General features: G+C 37.8%; 2 protein-coding genes and 1 long non-coding RNA gene across 4 annotated transcripts in view; 1 reads left to right on the top strand and 2 right to left on the bottom strand.

Moving 5' to 3' along the window:
* Window positions 1–15,433, bottom strand: part of LOC119074357 — a 226,636-nt gene that overhangs the window by 161,224 nt on the left and 49,979 nt on the right. The window lies entirely within an intron of this gene.
* On the top strand, window positions 5,405–9,431 carry LOC119074339 (plasminogen activator inhibitor 1-like). 2 transcript variants are annotated; one of them, XM_037180431.1, is made up of 7 exons: window positions 5,417–5,728; window positions 7,043–7,141; window positions 7,202–7,371; window positions 7,666–7,898; window positions 7,965–8,334; window positions 8,392–8,586; window positions 9,077–9,431. In XM_037180431.1, the coding sequence occupies exons 1-7, from the start codon at window positions 5,704–5,706 to the stop codon at window positions 9,353–9,355; spliced, it is 1,371 nt and encodes a 456-aa protein (XP_037036326.1). In that variant the 5' UTR covers window positions 5,417–5,703; the 3' UTR covers window positions 9,356–9,431. The 2 variants fall into 2 exon arrangements, with proteins under 2 accessions (XP_037036325.1, XP_037036326.1); XM_037180430.1 differs by having other exon boundaries at window positions 5,405–5,728; window positions 7,043–7,371.
* LOC119074350 (nanos homolog 3-like) lies at window positions 10,045–13,722 on the bottom strand. The gene is made up of 3 exons (XM_037180445.1): window positions 13,095–13,722; window positions 12,927–13,028; window positions 10,045–10,255 (listed from the first exon to the last, which is right to left on the bottom strand). Exons 1-3 carry the CDS (start codon window positions 13,475–13,477, stop codon window positions 10,201–10,203), a joined length of 540 nt encoding a protein of 179 aa, XP_037036340.1. The 5' UTR covers window positions 13,478–13,722; the 3' UTR covers window positions 10,045–10,200.

The following is a 15,433-nucleotide window of genomic DNA, read 5'->3' as shown; positions in this document are numbered from 1 at the left end:
TTCCTAAAAAGTCTGAGGAAATCCCAATAATAAGCCCTGAGTTGAGGCTAAGAAACAGTAAGTTTCATCATTATCCAAACAATCCGTGCTGGCCTGATCCACGCCAACTTTTCGGCCAACAAAAATACCTGGTTTTATAAACCTGTCAACCCGCTCATGTCTACTGTCTTACCAAACTTGACTTTGATCTTAACTCAGTGTGGCGTTGCTGGAAGTTAGTGTATGTTTCGATTTCATCTGCAAATCGTCGTTTGGTGATGTTGTTTATTTTTGTTTTGTGAATTGTTTTGTGAAGATTGTGAGACATCGCTGCCTATTTCGTCGAAAATTCCATTTCGGTCCAAACTTGTTATATTCCGGTGTTCTTTTTTAACGTGAATTAAACAATGTTTTCGCTTTATGCAGACAAAATGGACATGGCCAACGTTTATCTGTTGGGTTGAATTGCAAAAATTTTTCCCGTGTTTTTTCCAGCAAGCCTTTCATGTCGCCGGTACCTGAAGGTCCTGGTGATCCTCCGGATGTGCTGCCTATAACAATAAGTTGAATTGGCGAAGGAAAAATTGAAAATCGAAAATTTTTTTATTTATATTTGGAGACCGAAAATTTTTTTGCGATTTATGTTCAAGGCCTCCTAACTAGCGTGAATCGTCGTTTCAATTTCAATTTCGTTTAACGTTTTGTTACTGTTTCGACTTTTATGGTTGTCGTTGTAACCGTGGAGTGGAATTCGTGAACTCATCCGTTCATATCGTTGATATATACACAGACCAGTAAATTAATATAGTTTCGTTGTTAACATTAATCGAACAATACAATAGAGATATCTTTTGCGTATGCAGCTATTCGTGTTTGTGACGTTTTTTTGGGAATTCCATCGAGATGTTAATTACCTCAGATAAGGTAAAAATGTGCCGATAATGCATTTATATGTTGCTTTAAGTAATGAACAGTCAGGCAAGTCAATGAAAGTAAATAAATAGGTATGGCCAAACGTTCAAATTTGTTATAGCCGGAGCACATACGGATTTGCATGGCGCCACCTCAAACGAACTCATTTCTAGTGCAAATTTCCACTAGAAATGAGTTCGTTTGAGGTGGCGACATGCAAATCCGTATGTGCTCCGACTTGTATGGACTGGCCATACCTACTTATCTACTTTCATTGAGGCAAGTAACAAATGATTGGATACCACATCGGAATTTGTTGATAGAGTCTGTTTCGTATACAGAAGATGCAGAAAAACGAAGACTTTTGATCCAGGGAGGTGCGGTAATCATGGTTTGATAGCGAAATGAAACGCATTTCTGTGTAACAAAATAATTTGAGATAAAAAATTCTTCGCAATTCGATTAATCTTTTCGAAGAAGAATTTCTATTTGAATCAAAAACGTACACTATATTGCACTTACCATACCAATTATTCATTCAAAAATTATCACATTGATTTATTTTCATTTAAGTTCGCAAGAGTACACTGCGCAAACATTACATGGAATTGTTCTATGACATTTTTGTAAACCATGCTTGTTTCAAAAAATGAAACAAAACGAAACAAATCAAAATAAAACAAAACAAATCAAAACGAAACAAATCAAAACAAAACAAAACAAATCAGGTTTCGGCCACTTGGCAACAAATTACAAGATCTGTTTTAAAGATTAATACATGGATTTCGATTATCACTCTTTCCAGGTAGCATCATTGAGATTGAACTTAGAGGTAAACAAAGTAAAATTTTAAATGTTTTAATTTAAATTGCTTCGAAACAGCAAAAAACAAATTGTTTTTCCGTGGGAAATCTACGGAAAACAAATTTAATTTGTGCTGTTTCGCGACCTAATACTTACAATATTTTTATGTTTCACTTTGTTTACCTCTAAGTCCAATCATAATTAAGCTACCATAAAAGAATAATTAACGAAATCCAAATATTAATCCTTAAAACAGATCTTGTAATTTGTTGCCAAGTGGCCGAAACATGTTTTGTTTTGATTTGTTTTGTTTTGTTTTGATTTGTTTTGTTTTGTTTCACTTTTTCGATGCAATGTTGGCAACTTACAATAAAAAATCTCACAGAATAATTTCGTGTGTATGAAAAGTCAATGCACACATGATTTCAACTTCTAGGATTTGTATTAAAAAATCAACGTTGATGTGATCATTTTTGAATAAATGTTTCGTGAGTGCAGTGGTGTTATGTTTTCGTTCGAATAGAAACCATGTTTCGAAATATGTGAACAATCTGCAAGACATTTTTTATCTCAATTATATATTGTTTTAGAGAAATGCTTTTCATTTTCTGTAAAACCACGATTCCCGCACCTCCCAGCTGATTCTTTTTCTAAAGAAAAATTGCTTACATCTATACGACATCAAATATTAGCGCAGTCATTTTCGTCTTCATTTTAGTTAAGTTATGGGTTCGATTTTTGAACGATCTATTGTTAGTATCACTTGAAGTAAAACACACTTTCTCTTGATGGCAAGGATTGTTATTCGGATTTTTTTTAAATAGAATTCTTCAAAATTTTATGAATCTTTAGAGATTTTTAAGAAATTTTAAGATTTTTTTTTTGTCACGAATTTTATGGTACACTTGCGACTAGTAGCGAATAATTCAGCTTTCATCCCAAGTCACAAACGACGTTTTTTGCGCTTGAGACGAAGCCAAAACAACGTAACATAGATGATATCCACACTCGACTGCGGCCGAAAATAGTCATTTGTGTACCTGTTTTGGACGATTGATTTTAGGCAATTTCGCGGATTGTAGGCCGAACGAAGTGAGGTCTACAAGCGAAAGTGCCTTAAATCAACCGTCCTAAACAGGTGCACATGTGAGTTTTCATGCAGAGGGCCGCAAACACGAGAAAATTCGAAAAATTGCCCTCATTTTCGGCCCCGAAGCATGAAAAGTAAATATGAATCTCCGTTAGCGGCTGCTCTCTCCGGCCGATAATGGTTACTTGTTTACCAAGGGGAGAAAAAAAACTTTTTCCAGCGAACTTTCGTTTTTGTTGGAATTTTCAATTTTCTCCCCTAGGTGAACACATGATTTTTCATCCGTGCATAGCGTGAACAACAACCGTTTTTATCTACGAAAAAACGCATCAGTTTGTTTCACCATTTTTCACAACCAAACAAAGTGAAGCTAACTGCAATATGAAAGTCCTACGGAGAAAAATGACAAACGCCAAAAAAGAAATCTTCAAATTACGAGACAAAACAGGAACGATCCAAACGGATCGAAATGCGATATTAAACATTGCAACAGAATTTTATGAGAATTTGTTTTCTTCAGCAAGACAGAGTCCAACGGAAGAAACCGAAGATAGACCAATAATAAGAAACGTGGGATCGGAGGATATGCCCGACATAACTGTTGATGAAGTCAAGGCCGCAGTAGCCGAGATGAAAAACAAAAAGTCTCCCGGAGAAGATGGTGTTCCAGTGGAAGCCATTAAACTGGGTGGAGACTCCTTATTAAAGGCAATCACGGCTTTGTTTAATAAATGTCTCCAATGGGAAGAAGTACCAGAAGCCTGGGAAAATGCGGTAATTACATTGCTGCATAAAAAAGGAGACATAACAAAGCTGGAAAATTACCGGCCCATAAGCCTATTGTCAACACTCTACAAGTTGTTTATGAAAATCATTACGAAGAGGAACACTAACAAGTTCGACTTCTACCAACCTGTTGAACAAGCTGCTTTCAGATCTAGTTTCAGCACAAACGACCATTTGCAGGTGATGAGAACGCTTATTGAGAAGTGTCGTGAATACAACATCGACATAGTCTTGCTATTCATAGACTTCGAAAAAGCTTTCGATTCAGTGGAAACATGGTCGATATTGGACGCATTAGACGAATGTAGAGTAGACTCAAGGTACTCCAACACAATTCGATATGTGTACAAAAATGCTACTTCATGTATAAAACTTCATAAGAGCACGGAGAAATTCAGAATCGGCCGAGGTGTAAGGCAGGGTGACACTATTTCACCGAAATTATTCACGGCGATTCTGCAGAGTGTTTTTAGGAAGTTAAACTGGAGTAAAATGGGAATAAAGATAAATGGAGAGTACCTGAGCAATCTCCGCTTCGCTGATGACATTGTACCGATAGCAGCGAATATAGGTCAGGCTCAGCTTATGCTACAACAGTTAAGTGAAGAGGCAATCAAAGTTGGCCTCAAGATGAACTTATCGAAAACAAAAGTCATGACCAACATCAGGGACGATAGAGAAATCAAAATTGGTGACACTGTCATTGAACGAGTCGACAGCTATGTATATCTAGGACATAAACTGAAGTTAGGTCTGGACAACCAGACTGCCGAAATAAGACGTAGGATTGGTCTTGCATGGGCAGCGTTCGGAAAACTCAGACTAATTTTCAAAAGCAAAATGAATAATAGTCTGAAACGCAAAGTTTTCGACACTTGTGTCCTTCCAGTGCTCACTTATGGAGCGGAAACGTTAACTTTAACGAAAGCATCCGAAGATAAATTGAGAGTGACACAAAGAGCCATGGAACGGAGTATGCTTGGAATAACACTCAGAGACAGAATGACGAATCAATGGATTCGACAACAAACCAGGGTCGTTGATGTCATGGAAAGAATAGCATCTCTGAAATGGAGCTGGGCGGGACATATTGCAAGAAGGACAGACGAACGTTGGACCAAAAAGATCATGAACTGGCGACCATATAAAAGACGAGCTATAGGTAGACCACCAGAGAGATGGACAAACGGAATTAAGAATATTGCAGGTACAAACTGGCAGCAAATGGCAATGGATCGTACGAAATGGAAAGAAGTTGGAGAGGCCTACATCCAGCAGTGGATAGAAACAGGCTGAAAAAGAAGAAGAAGAAGAAACAAAGTGACAGTTGCAAAGAAAAAAAAACTGCTGTTCGCCCCATGGGAGAAGTGAGAAAATAACAATTTTCTCACCTGAACTGTCATCAGAGATAGCGTCAACAAAACGTCATTTTCTCGACGCATTTGAGTAGATAAAGACTATTTTCTCGCCTGTGTTGTGAAAAGGTACTTTTTTGACCGCAAAAACGGCTCTCTAAGTACCTACAAAATTCATTTCTCAATCGTAATTGCAGTGACAAAAAAGTCGAATTATAGTCCTCAGGGACAAGAAATGCATTTTTATTGTCAGTTCATTGTTTTGTTGTTCCAATTGCCGAACAAAAATTAACTCATTTATGGTCTGATGCATGCGAGCGTTCCTCAATCATTTTTTCTTCGTAGATCGAATAATGTGAACAATGCTTCTTCTTGTTTCTCTCTCCCACTGTCGATTCATCTATTCCGAAAACTTCTCAATAGAACTTCTCCGACCAATTATATTATACCAACAAATGAATTTTGATGTTGATGACATTGTTGGTTATCGTGGATAGTCTAAAAGTCGCACGTCTTTATTCAAGTCAATACCTCCGGTCAGTACACGTCGATATATTGAACGAATATCAACATTGTGCTCTTCGCAAAATTATGCTTAAAGGCAGACGACTTGAGTGAATTGTGACGAAACAAGTGTTATAAGAAATAAGAAATTAAAAAAAAAATCAAAATTGATGAATACCAAGTGCTAGGTCGTTCAATGATAACGTAAATGAGATTTTAATGAATTAATATTTACTTCGGCCGCCACAGATTGTCAGTGTTAAAAATATAATTATGTGGATCTACAATACGTTTGCAGGTAATTGATTTACATAGTCTAAAGTGCATGCATATAGCTGGTCGCTCGGATGAAGAAAAAAGTGTTTTGATATTCAAACAAACTGACCAATCGTCTCCATTTCAATGGACAAAATTACTTGCAAATCCAAAGTGCTTTTCTAATAGACAGCCACTCGTGTAACTAGTATGTACCTATACCCACAATTACCAGAATAAAATTTGTCGGTAAATAACTTATTTGCTTGCTTTTGCAAACTGGTTTCTGCAGCATGTTTACCTGTTGATGATTACCTGTGTGTATTATTTATGATTTAGCAGCTAGCTTAAATCGAATTTAGCAAATGTGCTGTGTCTGTAGTTGATCGTGTACATTCCCATTATTTCATCGAAAGGATTAGTTATTTACCCTTTTGCTTAATTTGCTTAAGGTCTTTGACCCGGAAATATATCTTTTCGTACTTAATCTTCGGAATAAACAGGGGCGGATTAATCCATTTGCGATTCAGTACCACGCTGCGTTGGGAAAAATTTCTCAGCTTCGGTGAGGTTTTTATACAAATTTTGCTCGATCCGCTCGCGTATTTCTATTATTTATCAATCATATCGTCAGTGTGGCGTGAATTGCCCTATTTTCTCCACTGGAATGCGGTGAGAAAATGAAGTTTTGTTGACGCTCTCTCTCTCTCTCATGACAGTTCAGATGAGAAAATTGCTATTTTCTCGACTCTTGTTTCTCCCACAGGTAACAATAATTTTTTCTCTTTGCAACTGTCACTTGATTTTGGATTGGTAAAATGGTGAAACAGCCACACCCACGTTCCGGAAAACTCAGAAAAATTCTGATTTTTTTCGGAACTTTTCAGAAGTAAAATTCTCTAAACGAAGCCATGGATGACAAATTATGTTTTAACCTCGGGCAGAAAATAGAAAATTCCGGAAATTCCAAGTTGGAATTTGCAACTCGAGCGAAATCGCCGTCCTCGCTTCGCTCTGAAAATACTAACATTTACCACGACTTTTCAATTGAATGCTTCAAGTTTCGACTATACTTTTGATTCTGATCTCTGACAGTCACATATAGCTTATTGTTTGGATACAAAATCTTTTACTTCAACAGATTTAGCATGCATGCCATAGATCATCTACAAGTTCGTTCGACATGCCATCAACGTTTAAAAAAATCTTAAACAAATGAATGAATGAACGAAACATTTAACGAAACAAAAGTGAGGTTACGTTTGACAGTATCTTGCAGATGATCTGTATAGTAGAACACCAGCTCACTGCTCATCAATATCATCATTGTCAAAAACATATGACTTGCTCATTTCAGCTTTAGCAGTACTGGCCTCAGCCGTACCGATTCGAGCAGCAAATCATGCCGTGAATATCGACTCAATTTACTTCCCCGATGATAGCGTCATCAGTATCAGTAAACGACAAGTCAATAAAAATTTGAATTTAGTATACCAAAACCACGATCGCATTGTAGAAAATAGACATTCAGTTGCTAGTCAACGCCAACAACCACAATCATTCAATCCTCCAGCACGAATTCCAATACCAACTTCTCCATCGTCCCAATTAATCCCAACGACATTACAATCCTCCCAATCGTACAACTATGATCCGATTACAGATTTTGCGTGGAGCACTTTTAAGGTAAGCGAATAGAATGTGAGCGAAGAGTCTCGGTTCGAAACCTTTTGCCATGTTGGGTCACATTTTTCGTCTTAGTTACTGTGGCAAAACGGCACAGGTTTTTAACTGTGACCTTATAATGAACTGATATGCCAATGAAAGTGTAGAATAGGTATGGTCGATCGACTGCCCGGAGATGAAATGGACGATCGGCCTTGCTTGTTATGTACTTTCATTGATATTGTATCAAGGAGTGTTGATTAAACCTTAACAGTCATAGAACCAAACTGAACGGCAAATGAATTTTGTGTCTAGGGCTCGAAAATATCCAATCCAATTGGTAACTTAATTCTGTGTCCTCTTCTGGTCCAACTGATTCTATCACAAATTGAAGTAGCTGCTGTTGGTAACACTAAAGATGAGATTAGAACTGTTATTCGGAACGTCGATCCGAAGTTACTCGCTCGCTTGGTTTATGGCATAAAATCGACCAAATTTCGCAACGAAATCAATTTAGCGTCGGCCATATTCAGTTCTAGGAACATGGGGTAAAATGGACAATGATTCACATAAAATAGTCTTTTCATTGTTCATTCATTGAATCTCTTATCCAGTTTAAACGCCACATTCGTTCAAGAGTCCAGATCTCGAGACGTTAGCATACAGCCGGTAGACTTCGGCAACACAAACGAGGCCCTGTACATAATAAACAATTGGATTTCCGCTGCAACAAAGAATCACATCCGGAATCTGTTCAAACCGGATCATTTGTATGGATTGAAAGTGTTGCTGACGAATACGATGTACTTCCGCGGTATATGGAAAACTGCGTTCAACGAATCGCAGACTACTTTCGACCGTTTCGATACAACCGACAAATTGAACAGAGGCATCGCATTTATGAATAAAGTTGAAAAACTGCGAGGAAGTGAATTTGAATCTGGCGGTGGGGCGAAAGGTACTTGGATCGAACTGCCGTATGAGGTTGGGACTTTCGCTCGTTTTCGTTGGTTTCGATTTTTCATTTTTTAAATTTCTCAGGGAAACGAGTTCTCTATGGTGCTGATATTACCCGAAATAAGACACACTCTGGACCACCTAATTCGTCAGCTTACATCAGCTGATATAGCGAATATCATCGGTCAATTAGAAGAACCGTATAAGAGATTGGTTTACCTTAAGATGCCGAAATTTTCGATTCAATCGTCGTTTTCGCTAACCAACGTTCTACTGAAGGTATGCACAAAATCCTATTTTTAAGAATTTTTGGGGACTTTTTGGTAACTTTAGGAATCTTTTAGTAAATTTAGGACTTTTTGTGATCTTTAGGACTTTTCAGTAACTTTTAGGAATTTTAGGAATTTTTATTAACTTTAGGCCTTTTTGGGAACTTTTAGTAAATTTAGGACTTTTTGTGATCTTTAGGACTTTCCAGTAACTTTTAGGAATTTTAGGAATTTTTATTAACTTTAGGCCTTTTTGGGAACTTTTTAATTTAGGACTTTTTGTGATCTTTATTTAGGATCTTTTAGTAACTTTTACGAATTTTTAGGAATTTTAGGTCTCAAATCAAATTCTCAAAAATAGACCTTGCCATTGAGACGTCTTCTTGTGACCCTCTTACTATCTAATAATCGTTAAATTCGGCCCCACTCAGCCTATTCTACGAATGCACCATTAAACCATAAATTCATCAATTTGTTGCTAAAACATTCATTTTTCTCAGATGGGACTGGTAAACCTGTTCACCACACAATCTCAATTGCCATATTTAACCAACAATCACGAACCAGTCGCGGTTAGTGATGTACTTCAGCACACCGTACTCAATGTGGACGAATATGGTAGCGTAGCAACGGCAGCGACATTGTTATCCGTTGTGACATTGAGTCTGGATGGAATGCCACGGGAACTGGTATTTGTCGCTAATCAACCATTTCTGGCGATTATTGTGGACAAGCGATCGAGGGTTCCGTTATTTGTGGCGAAAATTTTCGATCCCTGAGGTGAAGATTGTTTGTTTTGTTTGTTTTGTTGGTTGTGATAAATAAACTTGGAAGAGAGGGAGTAAGCGGCAAAAATATTTATTTTAATTGAAGACGTTGCAGTGAATGGTGTAAATGCGCGTCCGTCCACATTTTTCTTAAAAATCCAGGGAACGTAGACCTCTTAGGAAGTAAATTATTGACTAAATAAGGGAAAATGAGCATGTTGCTCCCAGACCTAGACGTCATATTGTCAGGAAAAGTTTCGAACCTATTTTCCAGAGTAACACAACAACGGCTTCCGAAGTTTCAGCGTTGTGAAAAGATTCTTTCATCCAGACGGCGTGAACAACCTTATTTTCTCCACTCAAATGCGGTCAGAAGAACACGTTTTGTTGACGCTCTCTCTGATGACACTTCGGGTGAGAAACTTTCTATTTTCTCAACTCTTGTTTCTCTCATGGGGTGATCGAGAGTTTTTTCTCACTTGAACACTGTCAGTTTGTTTTGCTTTTGAAAAATGGTGATGTGTTTTTTAGTGGGTAAAAGCGGATGAAAAATTATGCGTTCACCTCGGGGAGAAATTCCAACTCGCTTCGCTCTGGTCCCAAACTGTCGCTCTTGTTGGAGTTGGAAATTCCTATTTTCTCCTCTTGGTATACGAATACCCATTGCACTCAGTATAAGAAATCAAACAAACAGATTTCGAGCATTAATTTATTGGAAAATGAAAAACCGTTCGCAATAAAAATATTGGACGGATGAAAATGATTTTGAATAAAATAAAACTTTGAAGTAAATTGAAATGATGATACCGGAAACTGTAGAAATAAGCGATGTTTTTGGGATCGGCGAACGAGTACATTCAGTAAATTCCTGCCGTTCCTGTCATTCCTGCTGCCTTCAGTGGACAGTAGCTCCTGTAACAATGTAAGCTTTAAATTGGCGCCATACACTCAACATTCACTTAAAAAGAACGTAGTAGGAAGGCAATGTAATATTTGTGCTTGTTGATCTTAATCGATCCAGTCAGGGAGTCATACAAAGATCAGAACTCAAAAATTGGATACGAAATGGTATTCAAAAGAAAAGGAAAAGTTCGTAGTTTCTAACTAAATTTTGAACTCTCAGCCCGTCTACAAGGTGTGAGGGACGGGACGGTTATTTATGCAATTTTAAACTGAGCGCAAACCACTTCTTTTGTCTAGAAAAATTTAAAAGGTTGAGTGACACCAAGGTTGTATAGATCAAGCCCGAGTAACTGTATTCCCGAACAGTGACAGCTACATCGTCATCCATAGAGAACCACTTTCAAACTGTCTCTTCATTTTTACTGCACATACTTTCAGGTTAGAGTTCTCCGTGTTATTTGTGGATGATTTTCGACATTTAGAATGACCTTGAACTCGATCAAAAGGTTTGTTCCAAGGTCATTTCGAAATGTCAAGATTCACTCACCGAAGCCAACTTAACCTCAACTTTCAGGTTGACGAAAATTTTAACGAAAAATTTACAAAGGTTGGCGTTATGTTCATTGTTCATCTCTGTGGATGAAACCGTTATCGTTCGTGTTGTCAAACTGAAATTGCACTAAAATTTGAACAGCCTCCTCATATAAAGCCTTGAGTGGGACAATGTCTGTGGCGGCAAAACTTTAAAAAATTACTTTCAGCTCCAATTTTTAACAAACAGCTTCGAATGCAAATATCGTTTTTTAAGACAGGATTTAATTGACAAGCCGAACTGGAGGATCGAAAAAAAATCATTTACACAGCCTGCTCAAAGACTTGGTGATCTTGTCACGTCTTTCACGCGTGCTCTGTATTCAATGGGATAAACCATTAAAGTTCGTGTGTATGGCAATTTCGTGAACTTTTGACATTTCTCTATATTTTATGCCGAAATCTCTACGAAATCATCATACTCACGAACTTTACGAACCATAATGATTTACCCCTAATGATCAATGAAAGTATAAACCAGGTATGGTCTATTCATACAAACCGGAGGACATAGCGATTTCATATAAACAAACTATAATGAGAGGTGAGTTTCTTTATATGAAATCGCTATGTCCTCCGCTCCATACAAAGTTTGACATTCGACCATATCTTGTGTTGACGTTCATTGCTATTGATTTGATTTCGTTTGTTTTTTTCAGTATTTGTACTTAAAACCTTTGTTTTGCTCCCTTTGTTTTGTGATACGGATCACAGTAAAACGAGCCATCAGAACAGTCGGAGCGTTTGCTGCGACTGAGCCCCGTACAAACCTGTATATCTATTGCGTACGTGACCCTAGTGCGTCCGTCACCCTACTTTGACCGTAAGCCTATTGCGCCGGTTAATGTAGTTAAAGTAAAATTATTATGTAATATGTACATCTTACGAATTGCGCATAGCGCAATTACGAAAACCCGTACGACGTTCCTTTCAAATGAAACAAAAATTTCAAATCGCCCTAAGATTTTAATTTTTTGAGTATAAATACACATAGGGCCCTAGTACCGGCCTTAGTCCGAGGACCCAAATTTAATTTTTTTTCAACTACATTCTATTCGGCCTTTGATTACCCTCCAAATGAAACAAAAAATACGGAAAACGGATGAAATTTGCTCGAGTTCTATGTAAAATGCACATAGGGCCCTAGTAGCATTTCACTTCTAAGGCCCTAACTCACGGTCCACTCACCCGATTTGAAAACAACTTTTTTTTTCCTGGATTGGTATTGACAATACCTATCATTTGCCGTGTCATTTACATTTCCATCGTTTATTTTGCCATAAATATCACCAAAAGACCTTAAATCACTTAGGTGGCCCTAACTCACGAAGGGCCGACCCGAATATGCCCATCTTCGAACTTAGCCTCACTATTTCGACTATCTTTCAGGGAAAAAAAAATTTTTGAAATCGGATTTGATTTACTCAAGATATCGACGTGACGGACAGACGGACAGACAAAATTTTTATTGCGGATTCGTCATCTATGAACATAGGCAAACACTTTGCCCTTACCGTCTGCTTCGAATTCCATAAATTACACACGGCATCGTAATCCTATAAGCCCCTTTGTACTTCGTACGGGGCTAAAAATTCAGTGGGCGCAACCTTTCCATAAACAACCTTGGATTTTACGTTAAAAAAAATTGTTTGGTCCAGCGTTGGTGGGGAAACAGAAGGGCAAGGGAATATGCCGCTGTTAACTTGACTTTACCGGAAAGGCAGAAAGGGCGTGGTATTTATACAGGAAACCTAATGCTTAGTTTCCTCTTACCAAAAAAGTACTCCGTGTGAGAGACAAAATTGAAATTTTTCAATTTTTTCTTTGACAGCTCACTCTCTCACGGCTCTCTCACGGAGTACTTTTTGTTGGGTGGAATGGACACTTAATCGAAACGTAAACTTCTTGTTAACATGTCAGATCGTAATGAAATCCCACAAGGCACACGCATTTTTCAATGTTTCAATTTTCAACGAAAAGCAAAAATAATCGGCAACGATTTAACGATAAGATTCATCGAGCTTTGTTTGCCAACTCTGTTTCTCCCCACTTTCGGCTCAAAAATTCTAGAATCAAAATTTTCACTTACGTGGTGTGTCCATTCTTGAAGCAAAAACTGCATTGGCATTTCAGTAGGTATGGACACTGAAGTACACCGTTGAGTCGTAGGGAATGCGACGAATAAATGGCACTGTAAACCAGAAGTAATTTGCGTCTGATTTTTCTCAATAAAGCCGACAAACTATGCAACACTTACTAATTCATGCCGTTCTTTTTACAAAATGAACACGTACGCTTCGTCATCATCATATTCTGGCGCAGCCGAGCGTTCCAGAAATTTAGCAGTACACTCTGCATCATTTCGACCGTCCAATTGTATACCGGTAATGGTGGTGCTGCAATTGTTCGTTGTTCCGTGGAATGATGTTGGACAATAAACTCGTCCGATTCCACTGTCGACCATTTTCTATACAGGCCGAGTATCGGTGCCTCGTTTTGGAGGGTTTCGAAACACTTGTACGGTAGGAAACCGAATGGTTTCATCGTCACAGGGACATCCGCTGGCGGAGTCGCCATGTCACAGCTTTCATTGAGCAATGATTCAATGTCTTCGATTATCATGCGGTACTGATCGTCCATTTTGATGACTGGCGTCAGGACTTTTATTTTGTCGATTTGTAAGCGGATGGGTTCAGTATATACGTTTGATATTCGTGCGGTTTTTGTTGCTTTTGGAGGTAAATGACGAAACCGATTCGTCGTAAAATGGAATTGCAACGGAAATATTGAATTTCCAAAAATTAATTTTTAAATCAATAAAAATTGTGAAGACAGCCGTCACGACGCGTGGTTTAGTGGATTTGAAATGACAGAAAGCGGTCACACACACTCATACTAGAGTCGTATGTACTAGGATCACTAGGATGTACCAGTCATAAAGTATGTATGACTCATACGACTCATAGTACGAAAAGCAATAAAATAAATTTATTGACTGGGCGCAAGATCCAGATAATAAGCTAAGCCACTGACATGGTAAGATAGAGGATATGAAATGAACTGACACGAAAGTTAACCCTTGGATTATAATACCCTCAGGATAATATTTTTTAGTCTTGTTCGCGGCCATGACAGCCAGGGCATATTATTTGTGAGATTTACGAAATTTATGAAATTATGAGTTCGTTAAATTTCGCAAAATTTCGGTAAGGTAAAAGCAAAATGTTACAAATTTCGTAAAATATAACAAAATTTTGTAAAATTTCTCAAAATTTCGTTATTTTTTATCAAAATTCGTAAATTGCACAAAACGTCGCAATATTTCGTTACATGTCTGAAAATTTCACAAATAGGCCCTGATGACAACACAGATGTAATTGCATACCCGCTGTACTCTTCTTTTGGATTTTGTTACCAGTGAAGAAGCAAGGACATTGTTTCAACAGAACAACGAAGCTTGTGTCCTTCCAGTGCTCACTTATGGAGCGGAAACGCTAACTTTAACGAAAGCATCCGAAGATAAATTGAGAGTGACACAAAGAGCCATGGAACGGAGTATGCTTGGAATAACACTCAGAGACAGAATGACGAATCAATGGATTCGACAACAAACCAGGGTCGTTGATGTCATGGAAATAATAGCATCTCTGAAATGGAGCTGGGCGGGACATATTGCAAGAAGGACAGACGAACGTTGGCCCAAAAAGATCATGAACTGGCGACCATATAAAAGACGAGCTATAGATAGACCACCAGAGAGATGGACAAACGGAATTAAGAATATTGCAGGTACAAACTGGCAGCAAATGGCAATGGATCGTACGAAATGGAAAGAAGTTGGAGAGGCCTACATCCAGCAGTGGATAGAAACAGGCTGAAAAAGAAGAAGAACGAAGCTTCCCACAAAAGCACAAAAAATCACAATTTTCATTGTAAACAATCACTTTTCAAACTCGATCGACCACATTGTAATAACTCATACAAATATCATATCAACACTGATTTACGTGTTGAAATATCCCATCAAACTGGTGTCAATCTAGTCATCGACATGGAAATCCGTTGTATTTCAATTCTTGATGGCACAAAATCCGTTACATAACAAGGGATAAAAATTTGAATAGTCTCGTTTTAGGGTGTCTATTGGCCTCGGCTTCGCCTCGAATCAACAAAATTCACACGGAAACTCTACTTTTCAAATTTCTATCTATTGTTATGTAAATTACTATTACATTCTTGGATCACTGAAAAATGTAACTGTAAAATAGTAAGAAACACGTTGCATAATTAAAATATTTCAATACACGATTGTGAACCTTGGCTTTATCTTGTGTCAATATTATCACACTTATGTCGTTATACACTATGTTTCATAAATAATGTCGAGACGAAGCCGAATGTGACAAGACAAGAAAATACTGACATAGCTACTATGGAAGATCCACCTTTTTTGCAATCTGAGCTATTCGACATATTTTTACTGATTTGAACATATGAAAGCTCGTTGGAAAGGGCTCGATGAGTTCTAGGATCTAGGAAATACAATAAAATTTGAGGAAACTTGCGATGAGTGAAGAATGGAAAATATGTCGAAAA

This window comes from Bradysia coprophila, unplaced genomic scaffold (genome assembly GCF_014529535.1).
Source record: "Bradysia coprophila strain Holo2 unplaced genomic scaffold, BU_Bcop_v1 contig_151, whole genome shotgun sequence".
NCBI lineage: Eukaryota > Metazoa > Arthropoda > Insecta > Diptera > Sciaridae > Bradysia > Bradysia coprophila.
Note: the sequence above shows the minus strand (reverse complement) of the source record. Positions and strands in the feature narration are given on the sequence as shown.